The following is an 18970-nucleotide window of genomic DNA, read 5'->3' on the forward strand; positions in this document are numbered from 1 at the left end:
TGAGATTAACGCGTTCAAACAAACAAACAAACAAACAAACTCTTCAGCTTTATTATATTAGTATAGATAAACATTTTTTTTCAGTGACTTTCAAGCCAGTGGTTTTAAATATTGCTGAAGATGTATTGGAAAAAGACTTTGACAATATAAGCAATTCTAGCAAAGCAGACAGTGTAGGTGAGCATGCCTTTCATATAATATAAAATAAATAAAATCACACCATCCCATAGGAGTAGGGAGAGGCCAGAGAACACCACTTTGTACAAACCTTAAAAACTTCATTAGCTTCATTCATATCTATATATTATTATTCTTGTCATGCTAAATAATAAATAAATAAATAAATAATAAGCCTCTTATATTTATTTATTTATTTATTATTCACACATTTATACCACTACAAAAACTTCCACCAGTAACGTTCGATCATATCGACGCCACTCGGTTTCTTAGAGACATTTTAGTCATTCAAAATGATTTAAAAATGCTTAAGGAGTCGTATGTCTCAATAGAACAACTCAATGAAGTCGAAAAGGATATAATTACTATGAAACAACCATTATTTCATAATAATTACGAACATACCTACCTGAATAAGAAAAGAAGTGGTAGTGGTCAGGCAAATAATATTCTCGTTGAAAATGCAATATCTGACCTACCGCACAATGAGAATAATAATAAGACGCATAACAGCATGGCGGAGTTCGCGTCATTCGATGATGCTATTGAGTCTACCTTGTCGCACTCGCTTGTTAGAGGTCAACCTGTCTCGCTCGCACAGGTGGCCGAAGCAAACATCTTTCAACGTGTGGAGGCCGCGAGTCCTATAACTGTGGTTTCGAACAGCGAAACCCTAACTGCACAGAACTCAAACTCAAACAATGGCCTCAGCGCGAACGCAGGCACGTGTATCGATCATATGGTCGCATCGACGCCGGCGCCGATTAAGAAGAAAACATTAGCGAATGTTGTTGGTTCCGAAGAAAAGTGGAGAGAGGAGAAACGGAGCGAAGAGTGGACTCTTGTACAGCGTAAAAGATACAGTAATAAATTTAATTATGTCGAAGGGAAGGCACTCACAACAGGCTGTGGAAAGTTTAAAGCTGCGGATATCAACATACCACTATTTCTTAACAGATAGTAGACACAAATACAACAGAGAGTGACATATTGGAATATATAATGCATAAAACACAAGTCAGGGTCACTTTACAAAAAATTAACATCAAAACACCTAGGAAATACAGGGTGTAAATGACAGCCTACCGAAAACGAAAAAAAATGACTTTAGACACGATTCTGGTGCTTATGGCGTTGAAAATTTTCATCGGTTTTTTCTTGATTTTTCCGATTTTTTATGCGTTTTTTTAAATTTTTTTTGGTATTATTACGTTAATACTACACAATGCAACATGAATATGAAAAAAAAATCAGTCATATTACTGTTTTTCACAAAAAACAGCAATGGATTAAAACAACGTATAAATTCGCTATCAGCTGTTCGGCCAACGACACCGCGCCGGCGGCGGCCGGCCGCGACGGTCGACGTCACGCCGCGTACCTACGCGCGCCACACAGACACGATTACGCACACAGCTGTCAGCCTCACACTCACTAGTATGCAGCGTTACTTAGTATTTGTTCTATGTTAAAAATGAAAATTACATAATTATCCCGCTCTCCGATAAAAGGTAAATTCATAAGATTTAAAATGTGTGATTTCTTATTATTACACGTACAAATACATACAGATCGACAAAAAATCCTATTGATATTCTTTAGCGCTATAAAAATCTCTAATAAACAATTTAACAATTATTGTCGCTTTGTTCCATTTGTTCTTGCAATTTCTATTCGATATTTACACGCTCATTCATACTTCATACAAGCGCGGTGCGACTCGAAAAGTAGATGGCCGTAGTGACGCGTGACGCCGCGACCGCGCGTGGATGTTACATAGATGGGATGCGACAAAATGGATGCTAAGTAATTCTCCGGGGATTATGAATTATGATAAGTTAGTTTCTCTGATAAGAATATTAATGGATATTGATTGTTATCATTGTTATGTACCTACATTTTTATGGTTTAATTAAATAAACGTTTCGTGTTTATTTTATTTACTTTAAGCTGATTTTATGTTATAAATAACAAAGTATTTTAAACTTACATCAATAATGTTTGTAATGTTATTTGGTATTTGAATAAAACTACAATGCAACCAGTAACAACTGTGACAAGTAAAAATAGTAATGCCACATCAATATTTTATTGAATCTAATCTCTCGCCGGGATCCTAACTCGTCGCTCGTCACCAAATCGGCGGCGCGCGCGCGGACGGCGCGGAGGGAGCGGGTGGCGCGGGCGAGGGGCGGCGCGAGTGAGCGGAGAGGCGCCCGCGCCGGCGGCTCTCTTTGATAGTTCGAGCAATTCGCTCGCGGAAGACGGAAGCTCTTCACCGGTGTCGTTCGTTATGTCCTATTCGTCGTGTCGTGTGTGAACTGTTGTTTATTATTACTTGTTATTGTTCCGGTTTTGAGTTGTTAGTGTTTTTATTGTTATTATTTTTGTTGTTATTGTTTTCGAAGTGCAGTTGTGTTCGTAAATAGGAAGAAATGTTGATGTGTTATGTATGGTGAAGCACGTGGAAGTGCACGGCGTGCTCTGCACCTGTACGTCCGGATCCAAAGGTACTCAAACTCTCGCCATACACCAGGTATTTGCGTGTTGATAGACATTGATAACAATTTGTTTTAGCACTTTCTTATTATTGGTTACATTTTGCTATTATTGTTTGATTTCACGTAAGCCAAGTAGGTACCTACCTACTTACAATTTTACTATGAGCTATTGTATCATACGGGCCTACTTACGATACCATAAACGATACATAAGATTGTTATCTAATGATAGCGTTGCATACTAGTGAGCGCATAGACGTGGTGGTACGCGTACGTACCTACGACGCGTCGCGACATGTCGTCGCTCAGCGCGCCGCCGCCGCCAGAAATCTCGTAGGCATGCGCGGAGATACATCGCGTTGTTCACTATACATTGAACGCTCAAAAATGACTAACTCGGGAACCAATCATTTCCGAGAAATATCGTTGGAGTAAATTTCGCGCATACAGTGTCACAAACTTACCAGTAAAGTTTTCGGTTAGCTGTCATTTACACCCTGTATAATGCATATAAGATCAGTGTGCCAAAGCATAAGTTGTCCTTGTTCTTACAAGAGAGTTTATGGCCAGAGGGCGTATCTATTAGGAAATTTATAGAATATAGAAACAAACCAAATAGTCATGGCGATCGGGAATCGAAACCAACCAAATAAAACAAGCTTTATAAGCTACAACTGTAGGTCAGTAATGCGATCTATTGACTGTGTTAAATTATTATGTCAAACAGCGGACTTGATCGCATTACAGGAGACATGGCTCATGCCACACGATATTCCTTTGCTTGGAGGAATAGATCGGGACTTTGCCTATACTGGTAAATCAGCTGTAGATACGTCAGCGGGTATCCTACGAGGGCGGCCGTACGGCGGAGTCGCTATTCTATGGAGGAAAAGTGTTTTTAAGTGTGTGTCGGTTGTCGAGTGCAAAAGTGTACGGCTAGCTGCTATTAAGGTAGCGTTAGAAAATAGACATTTTCTAGTTTTTTCGGTGTATATGCCCACAGAGGCAATTGAGAACTTGACGGAATTTACGGACTGTTTAAGTGAGATGAGTGCCATAATAGATAGTAATAATGTAGATTCTGCTTATATGCTAGGGGACTTTAACGCACACCCGACGGCGCTATTCGGTAAGGAATTAAAATTATTTTGTTGTGAACAAAACTGGATGTGTGCGGATATTGACATTTTAGGTAGTAGTTCTGATGCATACTCATACATTAGTGATGTACATGGCTCTAGGTCATGGTTAGACCACATACTGGTAACGGAAGCAGCAAATTTGTCTGTTATTGACGTTAGAATTAAATATAACATCTCATGGTCGGACCATTTTCCTATGGAGTTAATATGTGATATGAATACGCTAAGACCAAAAATTAAACCTGCAAATATTATATTAAATAAAGTTATATGGGGCGAGAGAAATCAATCGCAAATAGATAAATATAGTGAAATATGTACAAAAAAGCTACGCGATATTGATTTTCCGCCAGAATTTAGAATATGTGCCGATACTACATGTAATAAATTAAGTCATAGATATGTAATAGATAGATTATATAAAAATATTGTAAATATCTTATCAGAAGCCGCCTATAGTACTCATATAAGTAATATTAGTAATAAGTTTAGTAACAATAAGGATAGTATTAAGCGTAGGGAGAATAGATATGTTACGGGATGGAATAGGTACGTTAGAGAGGCTCATGGGGAGGCTCGGTTATATTTCCACCAATGGTGTGCATATGGCAAACCAATAAATGGATCCATCTATGAAAAAATGCGTGATTCACGGGCACGTTTTAAAGCGAAGCTGAAATGGTGCCAAAATAACCAAACACAAATAAAAATGGACATTTTAGCGACGCAGCACAATGCCAAAAATTTTGGTAGATTTTGGAAGGAGACAAATAAATTAAGTCCTAAGCCGAGCATCCCGATGAGCATCGAAGGAATTAGTTATCGCAAGCTTGTTTAAAGATCATTTCCAGGTATCAACTTCACAAGTGCCTGCGCGCACTGACACCATAGGTGAAAGTCGACCTGGTAAAAAATATATTATGATAGCGGCGAAAGAAGTAAAAAGAGCGCTAAGGGACATGAAGCGAGGGAAATCTCCTGGGCATGACTCACTCAGTGTTGAGCACTTGGTCCACGCAGGCATCTACCTAGGGTTCTCGGTCTACTTTTTACCTTCTGTGTGGGTCATTCTTACTTGCCGGGAGATTTGACTAAGACGCTAGTTGTCCCGATAGTAAAGAACAAAACAGGCGATGCTTCTAGTCTTAATAATTATAGACCTATATCTCTTGCAACTATCATAGCGAAAGTGTTGGACAGTGTGCTTGACAAACAGTTAGATAAACACATACAAGTGCATGATGCTCAGTTTGGCTTTCGGGCTGGACTCTCCACTGAATCAGCTATACTAACTCTCAAGCACACTGTGCAATACTGCACTAGTAGAAAAACGCCAGTCTATGCTTGTTTTTTAGACCTATCAAAGCTTTCGATTTAGTCAGATATGATAAATTATGGCAAAAGTTGTCGGAGAGGACAGACCTTCCTAAAGAACTCATATCACTATTGGGATATTGGTACTACAGCCAAAACAACTATGTAAAGTGGTCAGGCTCGATGTCCCAAGCATATGGATTGGAGTGTGGAGTTAGGCAGGGAGGGCTGACATCTCCGAAACTTTTTAATTTGTATATAAATGATTTGATTGATGAGCTCAATAGTACTGGTATCGGCTGTTCAATAGATGGCATGATTATTAACAACATAAGCTACGCTGATGACATGGTACTATTGAGCCCATCAATCAATGCTCTTAGGCGTCTAGTAAACATCTGTGAGTGATATGCGGAGACTCATGGGCTAAGGTACAACACCAACAAAAGTGAAGTGATTGTCTTCAAAGCTGGTACTAAAACCTATGAAGTAACACCTGAGGTTATGCTGAATGGCAATGCACTACGAAAAGTGAAGAGGGTTAAGTACCTTGGCCATTTGGTCACCGATGAGCTCACAGATAACGTAGACATTGACAGGGAACGCAGGGCATTGTCAGTCAGAGCAAATATGCTGGCTCGTAGGTTTGCACGCTGCACTAATGAAGTAAAAGTAACATTGTTTAGAGCCTTCTGCCAGTCCTTCTACACGTGCAGCCTATAGGTTAAGTATACTCAAATGACTTATAATGCCCTGCGGGTCCAGTACAACAACAGTTTCAGAGCGCTGATGGGACTGCCGCGATTCTGTAGCGCGTCAGGAATGTTCGCTGACGCGAGGGTTGACGGCTTCGCAGCTATAATGCGTAAGAGAGCAGCATCCCTGATGCGCAGATTGCGCGGCAGTTCCAACAGCTATCTGCAACTTATTGCCAGAAGATTGGAAGCAGATTGTTCCTTTATGAGAGTCTGGACGCAAAGGCATATGTTGCGTTCATAAGTAAAACATGTGTTTTAATTTTAATATCTTTTTCATGTCATGATATGTAAAATATGGACTTTGTCTGAAATAAACAATTATTATTATTATTATATTATTATTATTATTATCCTGAACTACTTTCTTCTTTTTTGTTATAAGGTTATCTGTTTAATGTATAATAGAATACGGGAATTAACGCGAACACGCATTTTACCTTAAAATGCCTAACGTTTCGGCGCAGGTTGCACTCGCCGTGGTCCCACGGCGAGTGCAACCTGCGCCTACTTTAAGGTAAAATGCGTGTTCGCGTTAATTCCCGTATTCTATTATACATTAAACATGCAACGCGAGAGTTTAAAAGTTAGGTTATCTGTTTGTTTATAAGATATCTCTGAGTTCAGTGTGCCTCTTGGCAAAGGCCTCCTCCAACAGTTTCCATTGTGCTCTGTCTCTAGCAACCCTTCTCCATTTTGGGCCCGCCGTCAGTTTTAGTTCATCTTCCCATCTTTTGGTTTGTCTTCCTCTATTTCTTCTCCCATCTCTAGGGTACCAGTTTGTTATGATGTTGCTCCACTTGTCTGTGTACCGCGCAGCATGTGCCCAGTCCATCTCCACTTCAGGCTGTCTATTCTAGAAAGTATGTCTATGACTTTTGTCTTGCTCCTTATGACGGTGTTTCGTATCTCATCTTGCTTCTTAATACCTGTCATACTTTGTTCCATCGCTCTTTGGCAGTGCTCCAGCTTGTTTCTGTGATGTTTCGTAAGAGCCCAGGTTTCGCACCCATATGTAATACATGGGAGAACGCAGGTATTGAAGACCTTCCTTTTGATACCAATACTAAGATCTGTGGATTTCATAATCTCTTTCAGTGACCAATATCTTTTCCATCCGTTAGCTGTTCGTCTTTTAATTTCTTTTGTAGTTGTGTCTGTATGTGAGATGATTTGTCCTAAATAGATGTATTCATCTACATATTCAACAGGTTGGTTGTTAATTTTTATTTCATATTTATGGGAATTCGTTAATAGCTTCGTTTTGTTTTCTCGCTCTCTCTATTTAGATCTTGTATCATTTTTTCTAGGTTCCCTGGTTGTTCTTCAAACAAGACAATATCGTCAGCGAATCTAAGATGGTTTAGTTTTTGTCCATCGGTATTTAATCCATATTGGTCCCAGATTAGCTTTCGAAATATGTTTTCCAGCACCGCCGAGAACAGTTTTGGGGACATCGAGTCGCGCTGTCTGACGCCTCTCTTTACTTGGAATGTCTCTCCCAAGGTTTCCAGTTGTACTCTTGCCTTATTGTTGGAATAAATGTTTTTAATGGTGTTTATGTACACTGTCGGGATTCCCTGGTTTCGTAAGCTCTCCCATATGGCTGTGTGGCTAATGCTGTCAAATGCCTTAGAATAATCGATAAAAGCCATATATAGCGGCTTGTTGTACTCATTGTATTTTTCCATAACTTGCTTGACTGTGTGAATATGATCTATCGTGGAGAAGTTTTTCCTAAACCCAGCTTGTTCCTTAGGTTGGTTTTCATCAAGTGTGTTGCTTATTCGGTTTATAATAATTTTGGAGAAAATTTTATATATATTAGACATCAGACTTATTGGTCTGTAGTTCCCTATGTCGTCTTTTTGTCCCTTCTTGTGTATGAGGATGATGTGGGATGTCTCCCATTGTTCGGGAACCTGTCCTGATCTCAGGATGCCATTGAAAATTTGAGTTAAGATGGGGACCAGTTCTTCTACAGTTCCTCTCAGTAACTCATTTGTGATTTTATCGGGACCTGGTGCTTTGTCTAACTTTTGGCTTAGTATGGCATTCCTAGTTTCGCTGATTAGTAGTAGATTTCTTGACTTACATGTGTAGAGGTGTCTTGGTTGGAGTATAAATTGCGGTAGAATTTTGTAGCTATTTCATTTATATTCTTTCTGCCTGTTACGTTTTTCTGGTTGTTTTTCAATTTCGGGATCCATTGGTTTGATTCTCGGAGCTCTTTTAGAGCTTTTCTAGTCCCTCCTGTCCTCGCTATATGTTTTATAGTGTTTGCAACCTTTTGAATTTCCTATCCTTTCTGATGCCTTCTTTAATTTTTTTGCTTAAGTCCGATATTTTTTGGATGTTCTGTTTCCTTATTTTACAGTCAAGTAAACTTTTCCTATCTTTTATAAGTTGTAGTGTTGAATTACTTAAATTGCATTTATGTTGTGTCCTTTTTTGCTCTCTTTGACATGTAATTTCATTTTGTAGTTTGTTGTAACTTGTTTTTACATCTATTGCATTGGTTTCTAATAGTTCTGTGCTGAGTTTTGATAAGGAATTCCCCATTGTTTTGTTGGATTCTATATGGCTTGTCAGATGTGTGTTAGATATAGGAAACTTTCTGGATCTTTTGGGTGGTATAGTCTTGAGCGACGCCCTTACCATGCGGTGATCCGTATTAAAGTTTAATTTTGATATGACTGCTGTGTCTGTAAATAGGTTTGGGTGGCTGCTTATAATATAATCTATTTCGTTTCTGTGATATCCGCCTGGAGAGATCCAAGTCCACTTATTGTTTCTGTTTTTCTTAAAGATACTATTTAAGAGGGTTAGATTATGTTGTAATAAGAATTCAACCAGTCTTTGCCCATTTTTGCTTCTTTTGCCATAGCCATAGTTTCCTATCACATATTCATCTTTGTATTGTTTTATTCCTACTTGAGCATTAAAATCTCCCATTAGTATAATTATATTTTTTGAGTAATTATTTATTATAGCTTGGGATAGGTCATTGTAAAAAGATTCATGTTTAAGTTCATCTACTTGTTCTGTAGGAGCATAGGCTTGGATGATTGTCCGTGTTTTTTTGAAGCTAGGTACTTTGATGTTGAGTATGGCAATTCGGTCATTGATTCCGATGAATTCTATTATGTGTTCTTTTAGGTACTGTTTAACTATGAATCCGACTCCTCCTTGTCCTTCGATGTTTCCTTTGTTGAATAGTATGAATCCATGGTGCTCCTCTATATTTTCTCCTGCTCTTCTCATTTCACTAATTCCAAGTATATCCCAATTTAGGTCCTTCAACGCTTCTTCAAGTTCTGATAAAGCTTCTGCTGTTCGTAAAGTTCTGGTATTTAGAGTTGCTATGTACAACTTGTTCTCGTTCCTTTTGTTTGTTGTTTTTGTTAGAGGGTGATGGTCTAAGTCTCCCGCGGGGACCAGCCGTGGTGGGAGGCGATTTATAGGTTTGTTTGGTTCATGATTATATGTTGGTGCGTTTATTATTCGTTTTGTTTTTCCGGTTCTAGTTGATATTGTTCTCGTTTGTGTGTTCATTAGTTTTTTGAGCTTTCTGAGTTTGACGTAGAATTAGTTCTGTCTCGACCCATATAGTCTAGAATACTTGGCTTTATTATTTCTTGAGGGTCGTTTTTATTAGATTTATTTTTTTGTTTTTTATTGAGATCGGCATTCGTGTTGGGTTTTTTTAATAATTGCGGGTGGGGGGATACTGTCTTATCTCTCTTTCTTTTTTCGCGCTGATTGTCCTGCTTTTTAATTACAAGTCGATCTCCTCTCAGGAAAGCTATGTTTCTCTTTTTGCGTTCTTCATCAACTTTTAGCTGAAGTTGTTTGCGAACTTCAAGGATTTCTCTGGGAAAGTCTTCTTTCGCATAGATTCCTTCTGGTAGGTTCGATTTTGCTTTCAGTATTAGATGTTTTTTCCACACAGTAGAAATGGTAGCGATTACAGGGCGTATTTTGTCAGTTTGAACTCCAATTCTCCGGACATTATTTATTTCATGGCTTTCTATATGTACACCAGCATCTTCTATAGATTCTTTTATGATGTCCACCAGTTCAGTCTCCCTTTTCTCGGACTCTTTGACGCCAAAGAAAATCAAGTTGCTTTTCCGCTTCTCTTTTTCCAGATTGGTAATTTTTTGTTCTAGTTTTGTCACTTTATCCTTCAAATTTTGGTTTTCTATCATTAGCTGGTTGATTTTTTCATCTAATGCTTCCATTACGTTCGAAGTAACTGCAGTTGTTATCGCGTTAGTTTGCTGATTAAGCTTTTCTTCTAGCTTTGCATCGAGTTTCGAGAGAAACAATTCCATTTGTTGGTTCATTTTTTTTTTCTTTTTTAACAACAACAACACTGATACTCGCGGGGTAGTATAAAATCAAGTGGTGGCAACCCTGTTTGACCGTGAAATATTTATTTTTGCTGGCAGCACTGGTTGATGTGTCACTATGACAGTTGACAGGTTGATTAGCGGCGAACTTCACACTGCACTTGACTGCACTTTTTAGGTTATGCCGGGATAGATTTATTGCACTTTTCTAGTATTTTCGGCTAATTTATCACTAAATTACACTGTAATGTGTTCTGCTACTTATTGGCATTATATTTATCTTGATTAGTTCGGGTGCTAGTGGTTATTTCACTCGTTAATAATTAATTTTCGCGGAGCACTTTGACATACGTGTTGACTGTTTAAACACCGGAACCGGAAAAAAAACTCCTTGTCATGCTATAATCTGACAATTTACTAGAGAGCTTTTGTATAATTTATTTTGATTGTAATGAATAAATTTGTGCATTTGCAAAATATAATGGGTGTATTGAATGAACTGGGAATCATATACATACAAACATGGTATATTGGTATCACTCCTTTTTCATGTAAACCAGTTAAATAAATAATGTATCTATTTCACAGATAGAACAATAGATGCATTACCATCAAATCAAATGGTAACCAGAAGAGCGACAGTTAAAAAGAGAAAAAGAACTTCTACCATACAAAAGAAAGAGATAGCAATATCAAAAGAGGAGGTGCTAGAGTTGGACACGCCTATTTCTATGATATTAGACAAGGATCATTCTGTTTTAAATGTTGAAAGTGATGATATTGATAGTGTTGGATCCAAATGTAAGTAAAATAGATTACAATTGTTTTTATAACTTTTGTGAGTGGCCATATTATTAGGCTAAGTTTTGTTCTAACTTGATTCTTGAGGATTTAGTATGGATAAAAAGATTGCCCTGAAGTTGCTATTTGTGTAATGCTTTAATGAAGTTTTGAAGCTTATATGTATCTTTAAAATTTTATTTACAAAACGAATTTTTCATTGTACAAAGTATGTATAAATATGTGTTCTTTATTTATTATGTCATCTCTAGATAAAAAGTGATCTCTTTCTGCCTTGTATGCTATGCTACGTATGCACTATCTTAACTTAATTTTTATTTTAGGCTTTATCTACACAAGGCCACAGCACGACACGAAGCAAGTATCCGAGCGGCGACGCGTCATGGTGACCTGTGAGACCATCCTTAAAGACACCACAGCCTGCCCCTTCAGGCACCACAAAAGCTGGTTCCAATGTTTCTTCTGCCAAAAAGAATTCATGGAAATCAACCTCCTTAGAAGTTACACACAAACCACCCATGCAAACATAGACGACGAATTAAAAAAAATAAAACGCTACCCACGTTCCCTCCAAATTGAAATTACAAATGTCGAATGCCGCGAATGTCATTTGAGTTTGACAGATGTCAGCTCGATGCGCGGCCATCTTGTGGACGTACATAAGAAAGTTAAGCCCAACGCACACGACGCTTGTTTTGCTGCTAGATAGCTTGCTAGAATTTGCCGCTGGCTTCGAAGTTGGCTGTGGCGCTGGGTGCGCTGATGGCTCCCTTGGTAGGTTGGCTTCACACGGTGCTTGTCGCTAGGCGTGCATCGAAGTGATTAGGTTAGGTTAGGTTAGGTTTCCTGGGCATTTTTCCGCACTTAGCCTCTTAAATGGGCCTTTGTGCGTGTATCTACCCTCACTCATTGTTGCGTTGATTCACCCTCACTCCAGCCATCCTAGTTCCTCCCAGAACTTCAGTAGCTTTTTCAAGTTGCTGCAGGCTTCCTGGAGTGTTGTTGTCAATATTTTTGTTCGCGCTCGTTGGTCCGCCACGCTGTTGCATTCCACAAGTACATGTTGTGGTGTTTCCTCTGCCTCCATGCATCCTCTGCACAGAGGGCTGTCCGTCACACCTATTGTACATAGATGTTTGTTTAGGGGACAATGGCCGGTTAGGATTCCTATTACCTTGCGTATTTTGTCCCTTTTTAGACTGATAAGGTTGCGGGCAAGATTCTTAGGTGCCACCGGAACTGCAGCCTTAGTTTGCCTGCAACCTTTGCTGTTGTGCCATTCTTTTAGGTGTTTCGCTTCGGTGTTTCTGTTCAGCCAAGATTTAATTTGTGCTTGGGGGATAGGCAGTAGTGGTTCCGGTCCAAGTACTGTTCCATTTGATCCCCTTTTAGCTAGTTCATCAGCTGCATCGTTTCCCATTGAATTGCTGTGCCCTTTGATCCATTGCAGGGTAACTGTGTTCGTACGTGCAATAGCCTGGAGCGCATTATGGCATTCCAGAACAAGGGCAGATGTTATAACGTTATTTTGTAAGGCTTGTAGCATGGATGCACTGTCCGAGACAATTTTTATTTTAAAGTCTCTGACATCTCTGGCTGCGACTGCTTGCGCTGCCTTAGTGATTCCTATACATTCTGCTTGGAAGATTGTATTTAGTTTGTCTAGGGTGGCTGATATTTTGATATTTAGATCGTTCGAGAAGACGCCGGCTCCTGTACCAAATGCGGTTTTGGATCCGTCAGTGTATATCCTAACTTCGTTGATGCCAGAGTCATCTTTAGATTCCTCTTTGAGTTGGATATTGTATCTTCTGTCAAAAACGTGGTGACATGGCGTTTTATCTGTAGGTGCATCGAGAAGTGGTATTTCCTTCAAGATACATTGCAGAATTTTGGTGTGTGTTGTTTCTGGGTTCTGCTGCCATAGCCCGTTTGCTTTTAGTCTTAAGGCAGCCGCTTGTGCCTCCTCCTGTATAACCAAATCTAAGGGCCTAAGGTTTAGGAGGTACTCAAGTGCATTTGATGGAGTGGTTTTCATGCATCCAGTGGTGGCTACACATGCTAGGCGTTGTGTGCTCTGGAGTTTTGTTTTTACCGTTGTCAGTTGTGTTCTGGGCCACCATACAACTGCTCCGTAGGTGATAGAAGGTCTGATAACTGATGTGTATAGCCAGAGTGTTATGTTTGGGTTGAGACCCCATTTGTTACCAACCATTCTTCTACACTGGCCGAACGCTATGCAGGCCTTCCTAGTTTTTGCTTCAATATGACTCGCCCAATTCAACTTGTTGTCAAGAACCATGCCCAGATATTTCACTTGAGTTGACAGGGTGAGTTTGGTGTTAAATAGTTTTGGTAGTTCGAGGTCCGGTAACTTCCTTTTGTTGGTGAAAAGGATAAGTTCTGTTTTTTTGGGGTTTACTGATAGTTGGTGTTCTTCACACCAGTTTTCTATAATCTGAAAAGCTGAGCGCATTATTTTGCATAGTACGTTTTCAGCTGTCCCATTTATCAGTATTGCTAGGTCATCTGCATATCCAATAGTAGTGTACCCTTTTTTGTTTAGACTAGTTAGGAGGCTATCAACTACTATGTTCCATAGAAGCGGTGAAAGGACGCCTCCCTGGGGGCATCCTCTGACCACTTTTGCTCTCATTGTGGTGTTTGCCACTATCTGTACCGCCCTTTTGCTGACTAGTTCAGTAATCCATCCAGTTAGGACTGGTTCTACTTTAAGTCTTTGTAGGGCATGTTTAATGCTGTTGTGCATGGTTTTGTCAAAGGCTCCTTCTATATCTATGAAGGAGGCTAGTGTTGAGGCTTTGTTTGTAAAGGCCGATTCTATTTTGTGCACAACCTTGTGCAGTGCCGACTCTGTTGATTTGCCTTTTCTATACGCATGTTGTTGGGGATGTAGTGGGTTGTTCTTTAGTACTCCATCCCTTAGGTATATGTCTACAAGTCTTTCCAGTGTTTTTAAAAGGAATGATGTAAGACTGATTGGCCTGAAAGCTTTGGCATGAGTGTAGTCCTCCTTACCCGGTTTGGGGAGGAAAACTACCTTTGCTTCTCTCCACAATTTGGGTATGTATTTGAAAGCTATACAGGCTCTGTAGATTGGTAATAGGTGTTTTATCGTCTCGTCTTTTTGCCATTGTAGTAGCGCCGGGAAAATCATGTCTAGCCCCGCTGATTTGAATGGCTGGAAGCTTTTTATGGCCCATGCCATCCTATCCGCGGTTACTATTTTGTTGGCGATTTCCCAGTCTAGGGTTGTTGGTGTGTTGTGGTGCTCGTCTGACCAATCAAGGCCTGATGTCATCAGACAGCCTGGAAAATGTGTTTCCAGCAGTATTTCACACGTTTCTTTGTCGTTATTTGTGTAGGTGCCGTCTGCTTTCTTAAGAGTGCCCAGAAGATTCGGGTTCCCTTTGGAAAGTATTTTCTTTATTCTTGCGGCTTGGTTTGTCGAGTCTATGTTGCTACAGAAGTTGTGCCAAGATTCCGTTCTTCGAAATCTGATGCGCTTCTTATAGTGTTTTTGTGCAATTTTGTATTTGTCCCAGGCCTCAGTAGTTCTGGTGTTTTTTGCATGGTTAAAAAGTGTCCTGAGACCCTTTCGTAGGCGTTCAAGTTCCGGCCCCCACCATGAACTTTTCCCGGGGTCTTTGGATATTGAAGTGGGGCATGCGGAATGATAGCTATTCAGCATGCTTTTGGTTAAAAGTGCTACGTTTAAATCTATATTATTAGTACTGAGAGTGACGTCAGTTACTGGTCCGTCACTTAGTGCTTTAGTAAGTAAGTTTGTGTACCTTGATATATCTGTTTTACGGGGGTTGCGATATAGGTCAGGGTCTTTTTGCTTGTGTTGAATTTGAAAGCACACGCGGCGGTGGTCTGCCAGTGATAGCTCGTTTGATACGTGCCAGCCCGCAATCAGATTTGCAGCCGCGTGTGTTGCCAATGTGATGTCTATAATGGTTTGATACCTTGAGCTTACAAAAGTGGGTTCAGTGCCCCTATTTATAATGTTTAGGTTTGTTTGAAATAGGTATTCGGCTAATGACTCACCTCTTTTGTTGGTATCCTTACTTCCCCACAGAGGATGGTGTGCATTACAGTCTGCAGCGATGATCAGCTCCCAGTCTTGTGTTTCGCAGTGTTGTACAAGTTCGGCCAGTTCTCTTGTTGGAGTTTCGCCGTCGCTCGGCATGTACACTGAGGCTAAGACTAGGGTTGTGTTATTTTCTGTGTGGATTGTCACTGCAGTGAGGTCTCTAGAACAGAATTGGTTTAGTAGCGTGGTTGTTATGGTGTTGGGCATGAAAATGCAGGTTCTCGGTTTGTCGACTGAGGGTTTTACCAGTAACTTACCGCAGATATTGCTTAGACCGCAGATTTTGTTGTTTCTGATCCACGGCTCCTGGATCAGGGCGACGGTCTTGTTGTTAACCTCCAGTGCTCTGCGTAGAGTGGCCGCCGCTATTTGTTTGTGCTGGAGGTTGGTTTGTATAATGTTTATGTTTAGGGGACTACGGGCTACGCAGGACGTCATCTTCGTCACTGGTAGTCCCCTTGTTCTGCGGCGGCGGGTCTGTCTCCATCTCGCTCGAACCCTGTTGGGGAGCAGAGGTGGACGGCTCGGGACCGGATGCGGCCCCCTCCGTTGACTCCTCCGTCGCCGTTGGTCTGCTGCTGCTCGTGGCTTGTTCCTCCGAGGTGAAGAACCTGATGTAGCCACTCCCAGACATGTGCGCTACTCGGCGATCACGGTCCAGGATGGCTTGCTTCTGGTCCTCAGGAATTCCAAGGATAAGATGCACTATCTTCTCCTTGGAGTTTGCCTCTTGTGGTTTGTCATCCACCGTCATGTCGTAACACTGCCAAGAGTCTACTTTGTACCAGGGGTTCTGGGCACAAAGGACTCTCTGCAGTGTAGCAGCTTCGGTGATGCGGGTGTGGATGAGAAGCCCAGCCTTCAGCTTCTTTTTCATTTCTGACTGCTTAATGACAGTCAGAGTGGTTCCGGGGATTGGCGACGCAATGTTCCCTATTTCTTTGCCCAGCCAGTCGAGAGCATTTGTGTCCTCACACCACATCGCTAAAGCCCCGTCCAGAAGGAAAGGGCGGCCGCGGAAAGATGGAGCATGTACGCTCGGAGATGGCGGAGCCAGTACAGCTTGCAGGATGCTATCATCGATAGCTTCCCTCAGCTGATCTGCCTGGCTTTGCGAGAGGTCCCTAGGCGGGACGGTGATAATCGCTACTCGCAGATGCGATTTGTTCGCATCCGCGTAGCTCATCGCCCGCTTCGGTTTCGCGTCGGTTTTCGCGCGTTTGGCTTCCCCTCTGGGAGACTGAGTATCGTCCAGACGAGACCGCTTCGAAGAAGCGCGCTCGTTCGGACCATCCCCAGTCCCAGACTGCTCCTTTTCAGGTGCAGTGGGAGCCGTCGCAGCGTTCCGCCGACCACGAGTTCCTCTCGGTGTCCGTCTCTTACTCGACTTGCTGGGTGGTGGTGGTGGTGGTGGTGCTGGTGGTGCCGTTTTAAGCTCTCCTGAGGTGGAGGGCTGAGGGTCGCGCTGCGTTGCCGCTGCTGCGGTTGCCGTCTCGGCTTGTGTTGCGTTATTGGACTGAAGGTGTTCCCTTCTCGCGCGCCTGTTGGGGCGACGGCGTTCCGGTAGTTCCTTCAGCCTTTGTTTGGATTTTGCAGGGGCGGTAGGTTCCCTTTTGCAAGGTCGCTTATGAGCGGCTACCGTCCACTGCGAAGTAGTGTTTTGTCCCTTTTCGGGTGACGAGGAGATGGCCTCGGCGAGGCCAGAGAGGTCCAGGCTTCCGCCTGGTTTTGGGCACAGTTTGTCCCCCCCAGAATACGTGGGACGGACCGAGCTAGGCTCGGTGAGGGATTCTCCACTATCAGTGGTACCCTCCTGGGGTAATTTTCTGTGTGACTGTGCTTTCATTTTCTTTAATTGGTTTTTTGTTTGGGCGAGATTGGCATAGGATGCCAGAAGAAGAGGGGAGAAAAGAAGAAGAACTCACACTACCCGCCCAAGGTAAGTGTGGTACAATTTTTTGGGGGTATTTGGTGCCCCAAGGCTCTGTGTGCCTGAGTGGATAATGCGCCGCCACGGTTCGGCTATGCGGGATTGGCTTAGGGATAAGTGGGAAAGGAAAAGGTTTGGATATAGAGTACCGGCCAGAGGTTTTTGTTGTGCCAATTACAGAGGGTAATTGGCCAATAACGGGCAGCAACCTCGGGAAGGATAGTCCACTGGCCTTGTTTAGGGGATCTTTGCGACTTGCGCTACTCCCTAAACCATTTGCTAGACCCGGCATCGGACAGATGTCGGGAGTAGGAGAATCATCAAGCATTGTGGTAATGCTTGACCATTCCCCCGCCCATCGAAGTGATATTAAATTGAATTCTCAAATTGTGAAACATGGTTGAGCACTCTTTTGCCGTCACGGTTGGCTTTAACCCCAAAACTGCGTTCCTCACTCTATCAAGAGCCTCAGTTCGAAGACGCTTGTTGTGGTAATTCGGAGTATTTGTTGCATACAAACACGGTTCTTCTTTGTATGCGTCAATTAAAGCATTAATTTGCTCCGGAGACCACCTTTACGACATATTTTTTCAACAACAGAGCACGAATAAAGAGAACACGCAAGCAAGCCGTCACGAAAAATAGCACACGTTCTATCATCGACAGCCAGCACGCAACCACGCTGCAGAGCCAGCAGTGACGTCACTTTCTCGCAGCGCTGCCTGCAGAGTAGCCAGCAGAGGGCCCCGCGAGCAATCCAGCAGCAAAACAAGCGTCGTGTGCAGCGGGCTTTATGTACAAAGAATGTATAGCTGATTACAAAGTTAATGGTAGTCCTTATTCTTGTCACTTATGTGGCTTGCAATTTCATGTTTTCAGTTCTTTAACAACTCACTTAAACGAGCATTATGCAAACTGCATATGCGATGTATGCGGCAAATCATTTTTGAATTCAAAAAGATTAAAAGTACATAAACGAACGCACGAAAGCGGCCATTCTCCTTGCTCTGAGTGCGGCAAAGTACTTAAAACTAAAACTTCTATAACGAATCATATGGAAAGTGCGCATTCGAAGCGTGTTATCAAGTGCCCAATATGTTTAAAACCTATGAAACATTACAATGATAGAATAAAACATATGTCTGAAGTACATAATATCACACATAAGTTTAAATGTCCTATTTATGACCGAGAATATAATATTAAGCATTATTTATCTACTCATATAAGACAGACTCACGGCCATAAGAATAAAAAGTGTATTGACTGCGGCATGGGGTTTATAACCAACCACGCTTTAAAGAAACATATGTTAAAACATACAGGAATGAGTCACACCAATGATTTTTGTTATGAGCATATTTAAAAACTAGGTACTTCAAGGATAAAAAATCTGTTTTTATTTTTTTCGTATCTTCAAAAATGACCGAGATATTAAACGTCAAAGTATGGCCTTCGCGCCAAACTCCGGCGAAGCGGCCGCACGGACGTATGACGTCATCTCGTGACACTGCTATTTCGTCAGTACTTGCCGATACCTACATAGGCTCGTTGCTCTCTCGCGGTTACACTTTAAATAATTTGTTTTGCTTATAGTGGACAAACAAAATGGTTAGAAAATATTGTATTGTTCCTATGTGTACTAACTCCAGTGAAAAAACACCCCAAAAATTGTTTTTTTCTGTACCATGTAAACTGTTTTATATTTTTGCAAAAGACACCTAATCTAAAACTTAAAGCCCGGTTCAGATACTGTCAAGCGCAAATGTTAAATAGAAGTTTATTGCCTTTAGAACACTTCCTCAAGATCAAGATGCCATATTATGTTCATACCTACCTAGCAATGAACTTCTACTAAACAGTTGATACTAT

The 18970-nt window shown here is 41.4% G+C and overlaps 1 protein-coding gene across 1 annotated transcript; it reads right to left on the bottom strand.

The window, feature by feature from the left end:
• Window positions 1-14987: 14987 nt before the first annotated feature.
• Window positions 14988-17014, bottom strand: LOC142985755 (uncharacterized). The gene is made up of 2 exons (XM_076134002.1): window positions 15426-17014; window positions 14988-15328 (listed from the first exon to the last, which is right to left on the bottom strand). The coding sequence occupies exon 1, from the start codon at window positions 17012-17014 to the stop codon at window positions 15584-15586; it is 1431 nt and encodes a 476-aa protein (XP_075990117.1). The 3' UTR covers window positions 14988-15328; window positions 15426-15583.
• Between the last annotated feature and the right edge of the window lie 1956 nt (window positions 17015-18970).

The sequence above is a fragment of the Anticarsia gemmatalis genome, chromosome W (genome assembly GCF_050436995.1).
Source record: "Anticarsia gemmatalis isolate Benzon Research Colony breed Stoneville strain chromosome W, ilAntGemm2 primary, whole genome shotgun sequence".
Lineage (NCBI taxonomy): Eukaryota > Metazoa > Arthropoda > Insecta > Lepidoptera > Erebidae > Anticarsia > Anticarsia gemmatalis.

Coding starts and splice junctions, on each gene's coding strand:
- LOC142985755 (XM_076134002.1), bottom strand. CDS start 17,014: ATGAAAGCACAGTCACACAGAAAATTACCCCAGGAGGGTACCACTGAT.